Source organism: Parambassis ranga, chromosome 9 (assembly GCF_900634625.1).
Source record: "Parambassis ranga chromosome 9, fParRan2.1, whole genome shotgun sequence".
Classification (NCBI taxonomy): Eukaryota; Metazoa; Chordata; class Actinopteri; family Ambassidae; genus Parambassis; species Parambassis ranga.
The window spans coordinates 22,085,257-22,105,087 of NC_041030.1; the positions used below are offsets into that span (position 1 = coordinate 22,085,257).

General features: G+C 50.5%; 2 protein-coding genes across 2 annotated transcripts in view; both read left to right on the plus strand.

The window, feature by feature from the left end:
• Positions 1-12,082, plus strand: part of LOC114441086 (discoidin domain-containing receptor 2) — a 14,199-nt gene extending 2,117 nt beyond the window's left edge. Inside the window, 20 exon segments of the mRNA XM_075353414.1 lie at positions 4,427-4,525; positions 4,603-4,705; positions 4,793-4,868; positions 5,176-5,328; positions 5,620-5,767; positions 6,332-6,437; positions 6,533-6,722; positions 6,804-7,050; positions 7,137-7,211; positions 7,298-7,440; positions 7,651-7,747; positions 7,975-8,091; positions 8,284-8,318; positions 8,320-8,413; positions 8,540-8,784; positions 8,857-8,984; positions 9,065-9,262; positions 9,343-9,577; positions 10,364-10,513; positions 10,609-12,082. Of these exon segments, the coding sequence (XP_075209529.1) occupies positions 4,465-4,525; positions 4,603-4,705; positions 4,793-4,868; positions 5,176-5,328; positions 5,620-5,767; positions 6,332-6,437; positions 6,533-6,722; positions 6,804-7,050; positions 7,137-7,211; positions 7,298-7,440; positions 7,651-7,747; positions 7,975-8,091; positions 8,284-8,318; positions 8,320-8,413; positions 8,540-8,784; positions 8,857-8,984; positions 9,065-9,262; positions 9,343-9,577; positions 10,364-10,513; positions 10,609-10,743 (2,736 nt within the window). The 5' untranslated portion in view covers positions 4,427-4,464 and the 3' untranslated portion in view covers positions 10,744-12,082.
• A 4,135-nt stretch (positions 12,083-16,217) lies between these two features.
• Positions 16,218-18,208, plus strand: lox (lysyl oxidase). Its single transcript, XM_028414535.1, has 6 exons — positions 16,218-16,716; positions 17,152-17,260; positions 17,459-17,590; positions 17,668-17,824; positions 17,899-17,994; positions 18,089-18,208. The coding sequence occupies exons 1-6, from the start codon at positions 16,218-16,220 to the stop codon at positions 18,206-18,208; spliced, it is 1,113 nt and encodes a 370-aa protein (XP_028270336.1).
• The last annotated feature ends 1,623 nt before the right edge of the window (positions 18,209-19,831 follow it).

A 19,831-nucleotide genomic window follows, 5' to 3' on the forward strand; every position in this document is an offset into this window, starting at 1 on the left:
TTTTCAAGACTCACAGAAGCTGCACAGTGGAGATACAACCGAACAGATTCAAATGGCATCTTAAACATGTGAAGGTGTGACAGCATCAGGGACTTGAAGACGGGTTGTGAAAGAGTCCGGGTCTGGATGTTTGAGGTTCAGAGGGTGGAGCAGCTATGGAGCTCTCAGTGCTCCAGGGGTTCGGTGCCTGGTCCTGAGCGGGTTGGGGGGGGCAGGTGGAGCTTTGAACTGTACAGATGTGGTGGATGTGATCAGTGTGACCCTGCAGGTGGAGGTGGTAGATGTGGTGGATGGTGTTTCACCTGGTTCATGTGCACAGGTGAGGCTGCACCCGGCTGACGGCGGCTCTGGTGCTCCTCCTCCCGACCTGAGCCCATGATGTTTAAGCTCCTCCGGCCCTCCTTCACAGCAGGAGGTGTCCTTCCTCCGCACTGTCCTCAGTTTCCTCGTCACAGTGTTTCTTCTCCCGTGTCTACATCGTACAGGCGAGTCACAGACCAGCACAGAGGATTCTGACCTTCAGTCTGCTCCCCTGAAGCTCATATTCAGGCCCCGATCATAAATCCATCACAGTCGGCCTGAACCTGTGTGATCTGGTGCTGTGGGATCTTTGTTTGACGTCAAACCGTCTTCTGGAGTCTCTGTGAACTCTGAAGACCTCTGGACCCGTCCTGATGCAGTGTGTATGACACTGGATCCAGATCCGGCTCCAGACTCAGAGCACATCCTCCTTCCTGATGAATCCTTCCAAAGGTTTCTGTCCCGGTTCCCCCGTCAGCCACAAACACTCACAGGAAGCCGTTAAAATGGCGTCTGGAGACGTGTGTGTGGACTCCCCGAGCTGCAGCTCATTAAACCATGAAGATACCACACGGAGGAGGAGCCGGGCATGGCGGGCCGGCGCCGGCTCCCTGACGTCTGTTTCACTCGTAGCTCGGCGCGAAGAAACTTTTTGAAAAGTTAAAAAATCGGACATGCTAACGGCTACTAGCTAACCTTCAAACATCCTCAGAGGTGTTTCCTGTTTGGTCTGATTGATCGAAGCGTTTGATGGATGCTGAGTGTTCATCTGAAAGCACCCACAGTTTCCTCATGCTGACCTCCGTGACCATGTGACACATCAGGTGGTCACAGCGGCCATTTTTAAAGCCAATGCTGCGAGAGAGAGGAGCTTCTCTCCTCCCCCAACCTCCCCCACCGCTGGCAGAATTATAACACCTGCATACCTGTGTGTGTGTGCTGTCAGCATGTAGGTGCATGCATGTGCTCCGTGAGGATTGTGTGTTACGTAGCTCCAGGTGTGTGTGTGTGTGTGTGTGTGTGTGTGTGTGTGTGTGTGTGTAGACACTCTTGTCTGCAGGGCTCGTTTTCTGCAGCAGAGTTTTGACACTTTGACCTCAGAGCTGTTATTGGAAAGATTTAAAATCCAGACGTGCTGCAGAAAGTCCGTCCCTGCGTCGATACAATAAATGTGTGTCCCAACCTACGGCTCGGGGCCCTCTGCAGGGCCACACCATGCAATTTCGGTCTCTATCCTGTGTGTTCCTGCGGCTAATGTTAGCGTGCTAAGTTCATGCGGCGTGTCCACATATGAAGGAGACGTGGTGTGTTTTTGTTCCTCCACCTCGCATCATGACCACCCGCCGCTGTCGGGGCGTGTTTGATGCGTTCACCTCGGCCGCTGCTTCTTCTCTCCGGTCAGATCTCTACATGTTAAATCGGGCGCTCCTGACATTCTTCAGATGCCGCTGCTCTTTTTAAACCAGCTGCCGCTCGTAGCCGTCACCTGCTCTCAGGTTTCATTTGCATGTCGCACTTTCTGCTGATGCACACGCAGTGAAAGCCGACACTGTCAACGTCCACCTGTGAGACGGACAGCAGCAGGACGGACAGAGAGACGTGGTGCTGTTAAAGGTCACCGCTCGCGCTCCACCTCTCTTCTAAACTGGGAGTTTAGGCAACATGGCGGAGCCTCCACACAGACTGACACAGCTCCTCACAACATCCACAGTCTGAATGACGTCTGATTGTCTGTCCATGTCCCCGTGGACACAGAGCAGGGACTCAGTTTTTAAAGGAAACACTTGTTTCCTGCTGTGCTGCTGCTGCTTGTGTTTATGTCAGTTGCAGCTGGGAGTCTGACTGTGTGTTTCTTTACAGGCATCTGGACCTGACTGGGCTGAGTGTGTGTCTGTGTGTGTGTGTGTGTGTGTGTGTGTGTGTGAATGTGGCCTCGTTATTGTGTTGCATAATCGGACAGCCACAGGAAAACTTTACAGCAGCATGTTAAAACCCAGGAGGCGGTAACACAGCTGGGTTTCCTCACAGCGTGAGACGTTCGGGGGGGGGGGAGGACGATGCATTCAATGACATTTTAAAACTTCACACTGTTCTTCAGAAAGTGAAGGTGAATGTGCAGAAATGACAGAAAAAGAGAAGCAAACAGTAAAGATGTCGCTGGCTCCTTCGAAGGAAGCATCTGTAGTCCAGCTGTCCGTTTCCCCTGGTCTATGGAAACCCTCTGAGGCTGCCCACAAACCGGTGAATGGTCTGAACTTCCTGTCCATCATGGCACGCGCTGCCCCCGTTGCCTAGCAACCCAGAACTGATGCTAACTTAAGACGGCATGCTGCGTGCATGTTGCGTCCATCAGACGGACACAGTGGATGGATGCAGCGGGTGAAGTGAACTCTTCACAAACTTTACAGTTTATATGTTTTAAATATTAGCTGCAGGTTGCTAGGCAACGGGAGCCACGTGTCACATGATGGAACAGGAAGTCTTCCACAGAGCAGACTGTCCCATTGTCCGTTATGATTGTTATCATATTATTTTATGTGTTTTTTGATTGACAGATGGTTCATCCATATAAAGAGTCTGTCCTGTAGGACCATCAGTCGTCTTCTACCTGTGTGTGTGTGTGTGTGTGTGTGTGTGTGTGTGTGTGTGTCAGGCTTTGCTTTGTCTGTTCTGTTTTGTTCTCGATGAACTCTGTCTCGTTCACCCTGTGAGAGAGAGAGAGAGGCAGATTCCTGTGTGTAACAGTAAGAGAGAGAGAGAGAGAGAGAGCCTTGGAGAAAGGCATGTGGATTCCTGTGTGTTTGTGTGAGCGACACACACACACACACACACACACACACACACACAGAGGGAGAGAGCTCTGGGTTGCGTTGAATGTTTGGAATGTTGAGGCTTTTGGCTTCAGTTTGTTCTGACGGAGGAGGGCGGAGGAGGAGGAGGGAGGGAGAAGTGGAGAAGGAGAGGAAGCAAAGATGGAGGGAAAGGACTGTTAGTGTGGAGGAGACGAGGATTAAACCGATTATTTTTTTTTTTAGAGTTTTCTCATGTGACGTACACGGTGTGTTTGTGGTGCTTCATCAGAGAGCTGTGTGAGGAGCAGGCGGAGGTTGGTCTGTCGCAGACTTTGGTTCCTGAAATGAAGTGAAAACAGTTTTTGTTCCTTCAGCCTCGGTGCTGCTCGGCCTCAGTAGGTCATGTTCTCTCTCTGCTCGTGTTTTTTTTTTCCTCCGGTCATGTGATTCTTCTGTCGAGATGAGCAACAGTGCAGGAATCTCAGCAGCAGCCAGCACATTACATAAAGCTCGCTCGCTCTCCAGTAAAGTGAAAAGTGGAGCTCCTCTCCTCCTCCAGCTCGGCTCAGCCAAATCTATCCACTTCCTGAACTTAGCATTGAGCTAACGGTTCAAATCTTAACGCCTCAATCTGCTCTTTTAACACAAGTTAGGTCTTAAAGGGACGGTCCACGCAGACATCAGACATTCAGGCTCCTGGATGTAAACGTTTCATCCATGAACCCGAACAAACATGGTCGCTTTGCTGAGCTGTCACTTCCTGTGTCTGTGTCACATGGTCTGCTAAAAGTACCAGGATGTTCTGTCACATCTGGTCACCTCTCCTGTAAGCTGGCGTTCTTTTCTAGATTTCCTGACCCACAATCCTTTGCACAGAGAAGGACATGACACATGACTCGGCTGCAGACGAATGGGGTCACATGACCAAGTACAACTCCTCTCTGTCTCCTTCCGTCCATTGTCCTCCCCCCCCCCCCCCCCCCCCCGTCCAGCTGTTCTCTCCTGAGATTCTGTACATAGACTCACAAAGTGACAGAGTGTGTGTGTGTGTGTGTGTGTCTCTGTGTGTGTGTGTGTGTGTGTGCGTGTTCATTGCTTCGGGGTTTGTTTGTTTCAGTGTTGCGTAACTCTTGTGAGTGGGCTGCTGTTTGTAATAATATTGTGTAAATAATAATATTGTGAAATATCTGTGACACACACACACACACACACACACACACACACACACACACACACACACACACACACACGTCTCATCCCTCCTGCTGTCATTGAGTAAAATGGGTCATTTCCTAAAACATCAACCTAACAGGATCTCTCTCTCTTTCTCTCAGAGATGTAGCATGTGTGTTGGTGTGATTGGTGGACCATCATGCACCTCTTCCTGCTGCTGATCCTTCAAGCCACAGCAGCCTCTGGACAGATAGACCCTGGTAAACACACACACACACACACACACAAAGACACACACACACACAGCCACTAACAATGACACTGTGTGTGTTGTCAGCACACTGTCGCTATGCTCTGGGCATGGGGGATGGCCGGATCAAAGACGAAGACATCACAGCGTCCAGCCACTGGTATGAGACCACAGGGCCACAGTACGCCAGGTCAGTGCGCAGTGATATGACCCGAGGTGTGTGTTTGTAGAAGACTCCACCAAAACAAACCCCCTGTGTGTGTGTGTGTGTTTGCAGGTTGGACCGCGAGGAGGGCGACGGCGCCTGGTGTCCTGAGGGGCAGCTGGAGCCTTCAGACAGTCAGTACCTGCAGGTCGGTGTCTTAGCACGTGTGCTGCACAGTCAGGGTAACAGGAGAAGGTGCTGAGGTCCAGAGGAAGGTTGAGGCTGAGCCTTCAGGGCATCATGTGACATTCACAGCTTCACACACACACAAGCTGAACACTGAATCACACACACACATGCAGACATGTTTCAGGACTGACAGAAGTTTGAGTCGTGTCCCTCAGCTTTCCCAGTCTGGCAAAGATGGATCATCCTTCTAATAACAACACACATTTCCCAGCATGCACAGCTCCACTGACTGACTGTGTGTGTTCACTGTCTGTGGTCTTCCTCAGGTGGACCTGGGCAGGCTCACCTTCCTGACGGTTGTCGGGACTCAGGGACGATACGCCAGGAACTCCGGGAACGAGTTCGCCCGAGCGTACCGCGTCAACTACAGCAGAGACGGCCTGCTGTGGAAGTCCTGGAGGAACCGGCTGGGGAACCCGGTGAGTGACAGGGTTGGGGGGAGGGGGGACCGGAAACAGACTGAAACATGAGGCAGGAAGAGAGGCCGAGGAAGAATGGAACAAAACGTGGAGAGGAAACATGTGACAGAGGTGTGATGTGATGGAGGGAGGAGAAAGAGCTGCTTCTGGTCATTGACTCCCATCAGACGCCCACTTCCTGTTGACCTTCCAGCTCAACCTTTCAGCTTTTATTTTGAAAGTTCTTCTTTCCTCACACTTACATCAGGAGCTTTTAATCTGGTGAACACTGATGGACGTGTTTGTGTCCAGGTGATGGAGGGCAACAAAAACGCCTACGCCTCCGTCATCAACGACCTCCACCCCCCCATCATCACCCGCTACGTGCGCCTGATCCCCGTGACCAAAGTGTCCACCACCGTCTGCATGAGGGTGGAGCTGTACGGCTGTCCATGGGAGGGTAGGACGCAGGCACACACTCACTCACACGCAAACACTCGCACTCGCACAGTCACACACACACACTCACTCACACACACACACACACTCACTCACACACACACACACGCACTCACTCACACACACACACACACACACACTCACTCACACGCAAACACTCGCACTCGCACAGTCACACACACACACACACTCACACACACACACACACACACACACACACACACACTCACTCACTCACACACACACTCACACTCGCACAGTCACACACACACACTCACACACACACACACACACACACACTCACTCACTCACACACACACTCACACTCGCACAGTCACACACACACACACACACTCACACACTCACTCACACACTCAGTTGTGTGTGTTCTCTTTATCTCTGCTGAGGTTGTTTGTTCATCAGATTCTCGATGTTTACTTTCCCTCAGAGGAACGTAAACACCTCAAACCTCCAACATTTTATAAAACTTTCATCCAGCGTGTGTGTCGGTGTGATTTACAAGTGTGTGTGCGCCATTTAACCCCTGCCCCTCCCTCTGCTGCAGACGGACTCATCTCCTACAGCGCTCCGGAGGGTCAGCTCATGGCGCGGCCCGGGTATCTAATCGCCAGCCTCAACGACTCCACGTACGACGGAGCACACGAAAGGAGGCGAGTCTGACACACACACACATCCATACACACACACACGCACATCCATACACACTCACACACACACACACACTGACAACCCTCTCATCCAACAGGAAGCTGTTTGGCGGGATGGGTCAGCTGACGGACGGCGTGATCGGCCTGGATGACTTCCTGCTGACCCGTCAGTACCACGTCTGGCAGGGCTACGACTACCTGGGCTGGAGGAACGACTCGCTGGGCACTCAGGGGTTTGTGGAGATGGAGTTTGTGTTCGACCGGCAGAGGAACTTCACCTCCATGAAGGTTGGCTGCCTCCACTTCCTGTTTGTCTGCGCCGTGTTTCCTCAGGCGTGATTCTGACCTCTGACCTGTGTCCCCGCCCAGGTTCACAGTAACAACATGTTTTCCCGCGGCGTGAAGATCTTCTCCTCCGTCTCCTGCTGGTTTAAGCCCCGCCTCATTGCCAGCTGGGAGGCGGAGTCAGTGGCCTTTAAGACGGTGCTGGACGATCGTAACCCGAGTGCCCGCTACGTCACCGTGCCGCTCGCTGGCCGCACCGCCAAATCCGTCCGCTGCCGTTTTTACTTCGCTGATGTGTGGATGATGTTCAGTGAGATCTCCTTTCAGTCAGGTAACACACAAACACACACACCACACGAACACACAAACACACACAAACTTAAACAACTTCCTGTTTTTCTTTTCTTCCTGTCACAGAGAACACCGTGCTCCCCACCCAGGTGACGTCCACTCCCGCTGAGGACAGCACCACCACAGCTCCTGCAAACACAGGTGTGACCTTTGACCTTTATTGATTTACTGCTTTGTTCATCGAATCATCATTGATCATAAATCTACGGTCTGACTTTCCTCCACAGCAGCTAATCCATCAGCCAGCGCGCAGCCAGACGACGGGAACACTCCCATCCTGATTGGCTGCCTGGTGACCATCATCCTGCTGTTGGTCATCATCATCTTCCTCATCCTGTGGTGCCAATACGTCTGTAAGGTGCTGGAGAAGGTGAGGAGGCGGGGCTCTGACGGCCGGCGGTCAGAGCCGTTCTGTGGCGTCTGTTTGGATTTCACAGCTGCTGAACACGAACCGAACGCAGCTTTTATTTTCCTTTTTAGGAGATGAGTGTGAATGTTTGTGTGTTTGATGTCCTGCTCTGTGCGTCAGAGCAGAGTGATGATGATGATTCTCCTCCTCCTCCTCCTCCTCCTCCTGCAGGCTCCACGTCGGATCCTCGATGAGGAGGTGACGGTCCGGCTGTCGTCCTGCAGTGACACCATCATCCTGCAGACCCCCCCTGTGCCCCCCCGCACAGGTAGACAGATGCTCTGTGTGTGAAAAGATTCAGTCTGTGATCATTCCTGCATCAAATGACTCACGTCTCCACGTCTCTGTGACTTCTGGGACATTTCACCTCCTCAGCGCTCACACACTGAAATAACATATACACAACAAAATAAAAGGAGAGAGAGAGAAACACAACAGAAGAACAGTTAGCTAAAGCTAATGAACGATGAGTGATGTATGATTGATCTCCCACAGGTCCTGTTAACTCCGACCCTCACTATGAGAGGGTGTTCCTGTTGGACCCGCAGTACCAGAACCCGGCGGTGCTGAGGAACAAGCTGCCGGAGCTGTCGCAGAGCGCCGAGGCCTCCGGTAAAAACACGCATCACGCACATTAATATTTACATTTAACAGTATAAGGAGGGTTTTTTCTGTGACTGTGGTCGGAGGAGCTGCTGCAGTCTGCCCCCTGCTGGCCTCAGCTGTCACTGCTCCTCACTGTTTTCTCCTCCTGCTCGTCTCTCTTGAATGCTGCATGCTTCTCCGCTGTCCTCACTCTCCCAGCTCTCTCTTCCTCTGTCCCCGTCTCCTCCTCCTCCTCTTCCTCCTCCTCCTCCAGCTCTGCTGCTCGGTAACCCTCTCTATGACCTCCTCCTGCTGACTTCCTGTCACATGACGCCAGGCTGGCTGCGTGGTAAGCGCTGAAAGGTGTGACATCAGACGTTTGAACGTGTGTGTGGTGCAGCAGTCCTTTTCTTTGCCCCCTCTGTCTTTGTCTTTGTGTTGTTATAATTGATCACACACATCTCCGCCCTGACAGCGTGCGGAGGAGGCTACGCCGAGCCGGACATCACCCAGTGCACGCCGCACCAGTGTTTCCATAGCAACGCACCGCATTACGCAGAGACGGACATTGTGCGGCTGCAGGGCGTCACCGGCAGCAACATGTACGCTGTCCCCGCCCTCACCGTGGACTCCCTCACCAGGAAGGACATCTCCGCCGCTGAGTTCCCACGGCAACAGCTGATCTTCAGGGAGAAGCTGGGGGAGGGGCAGTTCGGAGAGGTGAGTGGGTCAGCGGGGTTACAGAGGGAGGGTTTGGGAATAACTTTCAAAAATGACCACCTTCTTGGGCAGGTCCACCTGTGTGAGGCTGAGGGACTCCCAGAATTCCTCGGGGAAGGGTCGCCGCTCCCGGACAGAGACGGCCGCTCGGTGCTGGTGGCTGTTAAACAGCTGCGGGCCGACGCCACCAGCCAGGCCAGGTACGTAAGACGGGTTTTTATTAAGTGTGAAAAACCGGACCTGAAAACACATCCTGACGCTTCGTCCGTCCGTCCGCCAGGAACGACTTCCTGAAGGAAATAAAGATCATGTCCCGCCTTAACGACCCCAACATCATCCGGCTGCTGTGTGTGTGCGTGTCGTCCGACCCGCTCTGCATGGTGACCGAGTACATGGAGAACGGAGACCTCAACATGTTCCTGTCGCAGCGCGAGATCGAGAGCACGCTGACCCACGCCAACAACATCCCTTCAGTCAGGTGATTAATCCTCCCCCCTCCTCTGTCCTTCTAACCTTCCTGTGCATCGTCCTGACCTCTCCGTGTCGCCCCGCCTCCAGCCTGTCGGACCTCCTGCACATGTCGGTGCAGATCGCGTCTGGGATGAAGTACCTGGCATCTCTGAACTTCGTGCACCGCGACCTGGCCACCAGGAACTGCTTGCTGGACCGCCGCCTCACCATCAAGATCGCCGACTTTGGGATGAGCCGGAACCTTTACAGCAGCGACTACTACCGCATCCAGGGCCGGGCGGTGCTGCCGATACGATGGATGGCCTGGGAGAGCATCCTGCTGGTGAGGGAGTGACGGGGGGATAGAAGTCATTAGAAATATGTGAAAGCTGCTCCAGGCCTTTGAGCAAAGATATCAGGACCGAAAAACCCTCCTGGTATCGGTGATAAAGGTGGTTCTCCACTGCAGGAACTAGCAGGTCTACAAACAGGAGGTGGTTCAGTCATTGACAGGAACTGCCCCTCATCAGCTTGTTGGTGTATTCATTGTAGTCTAGGCTCGAGAGGACTGACATGTTGAAGCAATATCTGTCTGCAGCCCAATTGGTGGAATCTCTTTGCCAACATTAAGAGGTTCTCTAAAGCGACCCAGGTAAAGTTCCTGTGGTGGTCCTTTGTCCCAGAGACATGAGACCAAGTCCGTTCCCTGGGACCACCCAGCCCATGAATGTGGATGGATCTTGAAGCCTTAGCTGTAAACTGTAAACATATTTTTTCTATGATTCCAATCTTGGCTCAGCTTTTATTGTCTCCAGAAGGTCCTGTATGGTGCTCTGTATGCTCTGTATGGTGCTCTGTATGGGGCTCTGTATGCTCTGTATGGGGCTCTGTATGCTCTGTATGGTGCTCTGTATGCTCTGTATGATGCTCTGTATGCTCTGTATGGTGCTCTGTATGGTGCTCTGTATGCTCTGTATGGGGCTCTGTATGGGGCTCTGTATGCTCTGTATGATGCTCTGTATGCTCTGTATGGGGCTCTGTATGCTCTGTATGGTGCTCTGTATGCTCTGTATGATGCTCTGTATGCTCTGTACTTGTTTTGAGCCTGACCTGTGATAACTGTCTGCAGGGGAAGTTCACCACAGCAAGTGACGTGTGGGCGTTTGGAGTCACCCTGTGGGAGATCTTCACTCTGTGTAAGGAGCAGCCGTACAGCCTGCTGTCTGACGAACAGGTCATAGAGAACACTGGCGAGTTCTTCAGGAACCAGGGACGACAGGTGAGGGCGCTCCGACGCCGCAGCAGCTGCGGTTCCTCCACAGGGGGGAGCTGTTTGCTCACTGCTGGTCTCTCTCTGTCCTGTTTCCCTTTCAGATCTTCCTCTACGCCCCCCCACTCTGCCCGCCCTCTCTCTTCGAGCTGATGATGCGTTGCTGGGGTCGCGACATCCCAGACCGGCCCTCCTTCGAGGGACTTTACCGGGCCCTGAGGCCCCACGTCAACCAGTGAGCGTAGGCCGGCGGGCCGTCGGGTGGGCCGTGGGGCTCCACCTGGGTGATGACACTGAAACAGAAGGCTGGAGCTGCCCTGCAGCGCTGCCGTGAGGCGGTTTGTTTCTGTCCTGGGGGGACGGGGCGGAGACGAAAAGGCCGCTCCAAGACCTTCCAAACCTTCCGGTCCACCGCGGACAAAGATCTGTACGCTTTGTGAGGACTTTTCTGCTTCATCCGTCTCTTTGAACAAACTGTCTGACGTGGTTTTCTTCCTCTTTGGTTTCTTTGGATGCCAGAAAACTGGACGGACGTTTCAGTCTTGGTGGCCTGTCCTCTCCCTGTGGTTGTTGTTGTAAAGCACTGTGTCTCTCAGTTATTCCTGTTCGTATATTAACCCACACTGGAGCTAGGGTCAAACTGTAGTCTTAGATTTTTATTCTATTTTAATATTCTGGTTTTGCTTCACTTCTGTTTGTGGGTGTGAGTGGTTGTTACGTTGTGTTGAAACCTGTGTGGAGGGAAAGAACCTGGACGGTGCACCAAAGAAGAAGAAGAGCTTTAAAAACTTGGCCTGGAGGTGTGTGTGCAACCCGCCACCAGCAGAGGTCAGAGTGCACACGCGGATTTGTGTGTGTGTGTGTGTTTGTGTAGTTTTCCTGCTGCCCCCTGCTGGTGTGGAGAGGTATTGCCTCTCATGCAGGTGCAGGGTCGGTGCTGGTTGTTGGCTGTGGTCTGTTTTTTGTGTTTTTTGGCGACGCCACAGCTGATCTTCATGTCTTGAGGACACACTACACGACATCCACCATCTTTGTTTGGCCTCTAAAACAAATGAATGGATTTAGAAGCCAGTGTGGGGTTTGTTTCTGATCATGTGGTTGTAAATAAGAGCAGACAATCAAAACGCAGAGTCTGAACAAAGAAAAGAATATATAAAGGTGGTTGTAGTGTGTGTGTGTGTGTGTGTGTGTTTTTGACATTCCTTGGAGCGCTGGGAGTCGTTGAGGTTAGCGTGGTGAACTGGAGTCGCTCTGTTTGTGCCACATGAGGGGAAAAAAAGGACAGAAGGAAACCACTAAACTCAAACTCCCAGAGTCCTTTGCTACAGTGAGCCTGTGTGTACAGTGATATCTCAGTGTGTGAATGCAGACTAGGTGTGATTATTGATTATGTATCAGCTGATTGTTGGGGGTCTGTGGATCTGTGCTCTGTGTTCCTGTGTCTGCTCTTCAGTGTGTTCTTGTACATAGGCTCGTAGCTGTGTATGTTAATATGATGGGCGCTCGTCCCAGCTCATTTACACTCTGTACCCTCTCATGTCTCTGTTTGTTCTTCTTATAATAAACAGTCGAAGCTCAGATCCGTCTCCGTTTCATTTGGCTTCTCCACCTACAGCTGCTCCAGATGTTCTGTCCGTGGGTCACCAGGAGGGGGCAGCAACACATGGAGACTGTGAATGCTGGATGAGCTGTTTCCAGGATGCAGAGATGTTTCTGTAACTGTGAGGAAAAGATGCTGAACTCATCCCACTTTTCAACAGATCGCTTCTGTTTTTTTATTTATTACAGAGAGTTAAGCTCTTTGTTGTGTATTTTATTGGTTTATTTCTTTCACACACCAACACTTTTACAAACACTGCAGGGATGGTGTTAGCGATGGCTTTTATTTTGAAATGCACACACAGCACACAGACGCCATCTTCCTGATGATGACACGCCGCCATGTTTATCAGGGGCCCCATGGCTCCAGAGGGCCCCCCGGGGTCCGAGCCTCTGTTTAAACTGGAGGTATGGAGAGTCAGAGCTGGATCTGTCCTCACTGGAAGCTAAACTCAACAGACAAAGGATCCAAGAGCAGAGGTGTGTTTGCGGCTTGCTGACCGCGGCTTTCATAAGGAGGCCGTTCAGGGCCAAACGTCCGTCACAGAGGACAAACAAAGGCCAGGTTCCACTCACAGCAGTGAGTGAGTCACATCCCGAAGCTTCAGGTGTGGACGATCGACCACTTTTTACTTGGCTGGAGTTTAAAAAAACAGTTTCGGTGGACGACATTTTTTTTGCAGTTGTGTAAAGGTTTACACAACACCGGACCGGGCGAGGTGACAACAGCTGTTATGAAAGTGATGCTGGAGGAGACGCAGCCAAACCCGACCTGGCTGTAATTGTTGGTGCTGCTCCTGAGTGTGTGAGGAGGTTTGGTCACACACAGAATATTTTTATCTCTCTGCTGTGAGCTCGGTCACGTCCACAAGTGCATCGACGGCAACAAACACCTGCACAATCTGCACAGTTTGGGTCAGAGTACTGAACAGAAGTTCAAATGTAGAATTCACACATAAACGTATTGTTTTAATACATTCAGTTGGAGATTTTCTGCTGAGCAGGACCAGGACCCCACAGGAGGTACGGTGGTAGTGTGTCTGCTGTTTATTGGTCGGTGTGTGGACCTGTCCTCTGGCTGTCTGACTCCGGGGTCAGCTGCTTTATTGAGCCTGGCTTCCATTACAGCAGCTTTACAGGAGGATCAGTGCGACGTTCTGACTGACTGACGGATGGGATAACTCTTTGAAGCCACCGCCTCGCTTTTTATGAGCTTGTTTTTTTTTCTGTTGTAACACTGAACTAACAGCAAAATCTATCGACCAATCAGAGGCCGCCTAATTTGTTGGTTGGTGCAACAATGGGCGCAGAGGTGGAGCATTAACGGTTTGAATTTCAGCCCCAGATGTTTCTGCTCGCCTCCAACAGACAGCACTGAACAAATGCTAAATGCTAATCCTGACAGTGACCCACTCAGCTAACCACCGAACACAGTTTCAGCTACAACGTGAGCTAGCGGCTAACAGGAGAGGCTAAAGGTCAGCCAGAATGTATGTAAGAGAACAGACTGAGAGGTAGCTGCACACACACACACCACACACTGAAGATCCAGCTTACAGCATTTAACTCTCAGAAGCATGTTGCTTCTGTGTTTGAATGGAAACAAAGATGGCGGCCTGTCAACAATAACAGCAGTCACATGTTCTGTTTTTTCTTTCAGAGCTAGATTTACCAAACATTCAGCTGTGTGATCACTGCCTCAGAAACACACCCCCCCCCCACATGAACTGGATGTTGTCATGGCGACGGATTAAAGGTGGAGGCGATGGAGGCCATGCTATTGTGTCTGATGTTTCCAAGGCTCTTTATGTGTCCTGCGTGCAGCAGCCCCCTCCAGGTGGCCGGCCCTCATTATGGAGCTCGTATCGTGCGACACCTGCTTCTCATTGGAAACAGCAGCTCCTGCTGCCTGGTGCTTCTGAAAGGGAAGTGCCGAGCGCTGCGATAAAACAGCCAAACTTTGATCTTTACACAAATGTCGTAAAAAGTAATATAGCTCTTGTTCAGCCGTCACTTTTTCCTTCAGCAGTGAAGGAAACGCTTAAAGCTGGCACACGTGTAGCTGCTGTGAGGCGACCTGCGGCTCCACAGCAGCACAACAATGGAGCGCTGGTGTAACCAGAGCCTGGTGTAACCCAGCGGGCCGACTCACTCAGGCTTATATTCACACCTGAAGAACCGTTATGAATATGAATATTATGAATTTAGATGGTTTTAAAAGGACTGATGCCACGTCGTGAAGAGTCTGATGAATAATAATGATTTCTGTTTTTATTATTATTATTATTTCTGTCCTGAAGTTTGGAACAACTTAAAGACACAGTGGAGGTGAAAGTGCTGAGGAGTCGTCTCCACAGACGAGGAAGCCGCTGTGCTGGAAACAAATGACAGCAGATGATGTGCTGAGTGCATGAAGATACCAAGAGGACAACACGTAAACAACACGTAAACAACATGTAAACAACACGTAAACAACACACAACCAACATGTAAACAACACATAAACAACATGTATACAACGTGTAAACAACACGCAAACAGCACGCAAACAAGATGTAAAACGTAAACAACACGCAAACAACATGTAAAAACATGTAAACAACACGCAAACAAGATGTAAACAACGCGTAAACAATGCATAAACAATGCGTAAACAACATGTAAACAACACGTAAATGACACGCAAAAAAGATGTAAACATGTAAACAACACATAAACAACATGTAAAAACATGTAAACAACACACAAACAACATATAAATAAGAGGTAAACATAAACAACGCGCAAACAACATGTAAAAACGTGTAAACAACATGTAACCAACACGCAAAGATGTAAACAACATGTAAACAAGATGTAAACAACACATAAACAACATGTAAACAACACATAAACAACCCGCTGACCTCACAGACAGGAAGCGGCTTCTCAGCAGCTCGCTTCACCCTCTACCACAGTAATAAAACAGAAATCGTTCCTATTTCTACATTATACACGTGGTCAGGTTCTCCTTCTCAATCAGCAGCTCCTCAGGTTCCCCCTCAGCTCAGGAGTCTGGGTCTCTCTCCGCCCCTCCCTCACCCCCAGTTCCTCTATCCTCGTCCACAGCCTCACCATTTCCTGTACTGACTATTCTCTTCTTTTTGGTCTTCAATTAGACAGTCGAGACAGACTGGATTTTTAACCCTTGTGACCTTCACACAAACATTCAGGAGGAAAGTCAGGCAGAGGAGAGCCCTTACTGTAAGTCATTAGAGGATGTGTGGGTGGCAGCGTGTGTGTTTTACAGTCCTCTGACAGGAGGCAACCTCTCTGTTGCTCCAATTTCAGCACTTTAAAGCATCCTGAGAGCTCAGCAGGAGACGAGGCACAGGGTCGTTTTCCCACTGAAACCAACACCCCTCTCTGAACACTCCTCTCTGCACGAATTTTATTCACACAACAGTTTTGGGGGCGCTGAGGGGCAGAGGCCTGTCTTTACTGTCCAGTCGACCCTCTGGGTGAAACTGAGTCAGGTTCGGAGAGAAGCTTCCAACCACAGAGATAATGAGACCGCAGCACAGTTCAGCATCGCTCTAATTACACCTCGCCCTGTGGAGAGGAGACAATGAACTTTGATTCTGAGGAGAAACAGACACTTGTAGCTGCACTCTTCTGTTATGGTCTCCTTCGCTGCAGCTGCTGGTTTCTGACTGCTGTGCTGATGGCTGATCACCACCTGTATCTCTTTATGTTACACTTTGTTTTGGGGCTGCAGCAGTTTTAGTTTGGCTGCAACATCAACACAAAAGAGTTCTGAAAAATACAAGCTTCAGACTTTCAGACTTTTTCTGGCCCCAGAAGGTGAACCTTAAGACAAAATGAAACATTTGTGTTGATGAGTTTATGCACAGGGTCAAGGTCACTGCATGTGCGTCCAGAGCCACACCTCCACACCTAATCCTGCTCACTCCTCCCCCCTGCTCCCCCTCCGCCTTCAGCTGAAGAGCAGCTGAGCTCCAACACTCGGAGGAACTCTGCTGTGAGGTCTGAAGCAGAACTCGGACTGGTTCTGGTGCTTGTTGATCGTCCTCTCAGTGGAGTCATGAAGGAGCTCTGCCCTGACGCCTGGCTCATGTCCTTTGCGCACCTGTGTTTCCTCTGGGCCGTCCTGGATGAAGCTCGCGCTCAGGAGGCTGCCGCAGGGCACGGTGACGCGCTCCGGAGGGGGTTGACATGGCAACACAACGGGCAGGTTTTCAGCATCCTGAGCCGCGGCTCTCAGTACAGGCCGTCCTCGAGGGGGCAGCCGGGGTCTCCCCGCCGCGGGAACCCCGTGGTCGTGCTCAGCAGCGGTAATGACACGGTCCCCGCCGGGTCCCGGGGCTCCCCGCGGGTCCCAGCCGCCAGCAGCACTGCGCAATTACGCACGGCGATGCGTCAGCAGCCGCTGCCCAGCAGCGACGGCGACTCAGCCGCGATCAGACGGGAGGACATGATGGTCGGAGATGATCCCTACAACCCGTACAAGTCCTCCAACTACTACCCCTACTACAACTACTACAACTCCTACTACAGACCCAGAGCCCGGGCTCCGCTTCGGCACGGATACGGCACCAGCTACCACCAGAACGGTGCGAAAACAGGACCGAGCCTGGTCCTGCTACAGATGTTAAAATGACTTTATATAGAAACTATTGATCTTCTGTGAAAATACAAATATTTTTCTAATGGCTTATAATCAGTGTGTGTGTTCAGACCGAGTTAACCCTCAGTAAACCTTCAAAGGTCATGAGGTCTGGATGCCGGTGTTTATTGGCCTGTTATTGTCTCTTTTGTTTGACTTAAATGAGGACAGATGTTTCAGTTTCTGTCTGTAAAATCTTTATTCCTGCAAATATTTAACATGATGAAAATGACAGACTTCTTTTTTTTATCATTTATTCACTATGTATTTACATTTCTACCATGTTTGCAGGCATGTTGTGTCCTTTTCTTCTCAGTCACACCTTAATGAATCCTTAAAACCCCACAGTACCAGTACAGAACCGTCTGTGTCCTGGTTGCAGGTCTCCCGGATCTGGTTCCTGACCCGTACTACATCCAGATCGCCACCTACGTGCAGAGGTTGCCCATGTACAACCTGCGCTGTGCTGCGGAGGAGAACTGCCTTGCCACGTAAGGCTGCAGCCTTCAGCTCGGCCTCATTATTTTAATTCAGACCTACATGAGTCCAGATTTACAGCATGATGGCAGGTCTGCTCCGCAGCGCCCCCTGGTGTTTAGACTCCCAGCTGAGAGCTGCAGGTGAGACAGGTCTTTATTTTCAGAACATTTATAAACAGGAGCTCTCCTCCTCTCCTCCTCCTCCTGCAGCTCCGCCCGGTACTCCCAGGATTATGACACCAGGGTTCTGTTGCGGTTCCCTCAGAGGGTGAAGAACCAGGGAACAGGCGACTTCCTGCCCAGTAAACCTCGATACGCCTGGGAGTGGCACAGCTGTCACAAGTCAGTACTTCACTAACTGATGTGTAAAAGCTGAATCATGTGGCGGGGTGTACTGAGCGCTGCTTCCTGTCCTTCAGTCACTTCCACAGCATGGACGAGTTCAGCCTGTACGAGCTGCTGGACTCTCAGACTCAGAGCCAGGTGGCCGAGGGTCACAAGGCCAGCTTCTGCCTGGAGGACACTTCCTGTGACCCAGGATACTACCGCCGCTACGCCTGCACCTCACACACTCAGGTACAAACACGCTTCGTCTGGTTCCCCTGTGTTTGACACTTAACCCTCTGTGGTCACTGTGTGTGTGTGTTCAGGGTTTGAGTCCTGGTTGCTATGACACCTACAACGCCGACATCGACTGTCAGTGGATCGACATCACCGACATCTCTCCTGGAAGATACATCCTCAAGGTCTGACTGCAACACACGGCACTTCATTTATCATTACTGTGGATGAATCCGCCGCTGAAAATAGTCCCAGAGATCTGCCGTGTCGTCCTGACAGGTGACGGTTAACCCCAGGCAGCAGGTTCCAGAGTCCAACTTCAACAACAACGTGGTCCGATGTGACGTCCAGTACACGGGCACCGCCGCGCACGTCTCTGGATGCAGCATGACCGGGTAAGAGACGCACACACACCTCAGGACGTCCAGGAACATCCGCCTTTCACAGCTCGCATCAGCCCACCTCACCGCTCCATCTGCTGCTTATTAATCCAGCCCCTCCTGTTTGTCTTCCTGAACCAATCGTTGTCCATCCCTGATGAGGACTTTTGTCTTCCTGCAGGTACTGAGACGAGCAGAGACAGGAGACGCAGGTGGAGCTGTGCAGGATCTACAGTTTGTCCTCAGGGGACTTTAAAGAAAGATGAACCCCCCTGATCAGTGTGTGGAGTCTGTCTTTGTTTATGATCAGGCTCTGTCTTCTTACCTGCATGTTTATGCTGTTTGGTGCTGCAGAGAAGCTCTTAAAGATTTGGTGCTAAAGTTTTATATGTGTGTGTGTTTGTGTTCCCACATTTTTCAACGAGCTGCTGGAAGTCAGACGTACAAGAGAATGTGTGTGTGTGTGTGTGTGAGAGAGTCTGTAACCACACACACCTGCAGCTGTACAGGCGAGCTGTGTTCTCATCCTGCATCACATTAATAAAGTTTGCTTTGAATGTGAACTCATCATGATGTGGCTGTGTTCTCCTCAGTGTTTTGGTGGTTGGGGTCAAAGGTCAAAGTGGGGCGGGGGATTCATTGCCTTTGTACTGTCACCTGTTAATTAACTGAGTCAATAATAACAAGCAGATAACCTCCATGAGCTCCTAAAGCTGGTTGGTTGTGCCCTAGAGTGACACCTGCTGGCAGCTCAGAGCATCACAGCCTGCCTTTAGTTTCCACGGTGATCCAGCAGAGGGCGCTGTTTACAGGGCTGAGAAAGGCGCCGCTGATGTTGAGACCTCAGCGCAGGCTGTAATTATGGAGGCATTTATAACCCATCAGTCATCAGACACACTGGAGGTTATGTAAGTGAGTGTGTGACGTCACACGGCTGGATTTAGAAGATAAATACAAGTGTTAAATATAAATATAAATATATAAAAAAAACAATCCTTGAGTCCAGTTGCCTCGATTTAAACTCTTGGAAATGACTATGACCTGGATGAATGAGAGCATCCACAGATATATAAATATATATAAACTTCGCCATGTTTGAGGTCTGAAGGACATTTTATTTAAAATAAGATGTAAAACTATAAATACTTTTTATTGATCATATCATTAAAATGTTTTTTTTTATATTTTTTTTTTATCTTAAAACGTAAATCTCTGATCTCCGTTATAAAGATATAGTGGGTTTCATTCTGGGGATAACGGCGCCGTGTAACGGTTCCACTCCCTCCGTCTGAGTGGCGGCCCTCCACAAAGATCGTCTATTAAAGCGATGGATCGTTTATTTATCTACAGTTCTTTTTACAGCGATAACAAATACACAAATAAATGAAGTTCTAATTATCTTCAAGTCATTGAGGTGACGTTTGAAACACAGACATAGATCCTAACATCAAATGAGACCTTTCAAGAGAAGTAAAGGCAAAAACTGTGCAACCACGTGACCAGTAAAAGTTTGTATTCCTCTTATAAATGTATGTATCTTTATGTTATTGTGTCCACGCGCTGTGAATAAACACGTAAACATGTAAATAAACCTAAGTTTTTACGGCGTAGTTCTCCCCAGGCCGGTCAGGGAAAAGCGCGC

Coding starts and splice junctions, on each gene's coding strand:
- lox (XM_028414535.1), top strand. CDS start 16,218: ATGTCCTTTGCGCACCTGTGTTTCCTCTGGGCCGTCCTGGATGAAGCT. Junction 17,261..17,458: donor GAGGAGAACTGCCTTGCCAC/GTAAGGCTGCAG, acceptor CTCCTCCTGCAG/CTCCGCCCGGTACTCCCAGG. Junction 17,825..17,898: donor CCTGCACCTCACACACTCAG/GTACAAACACGC, acceptor GTGTGTGTTCAG/GGTTTGAGTCCTGGTTGCTA.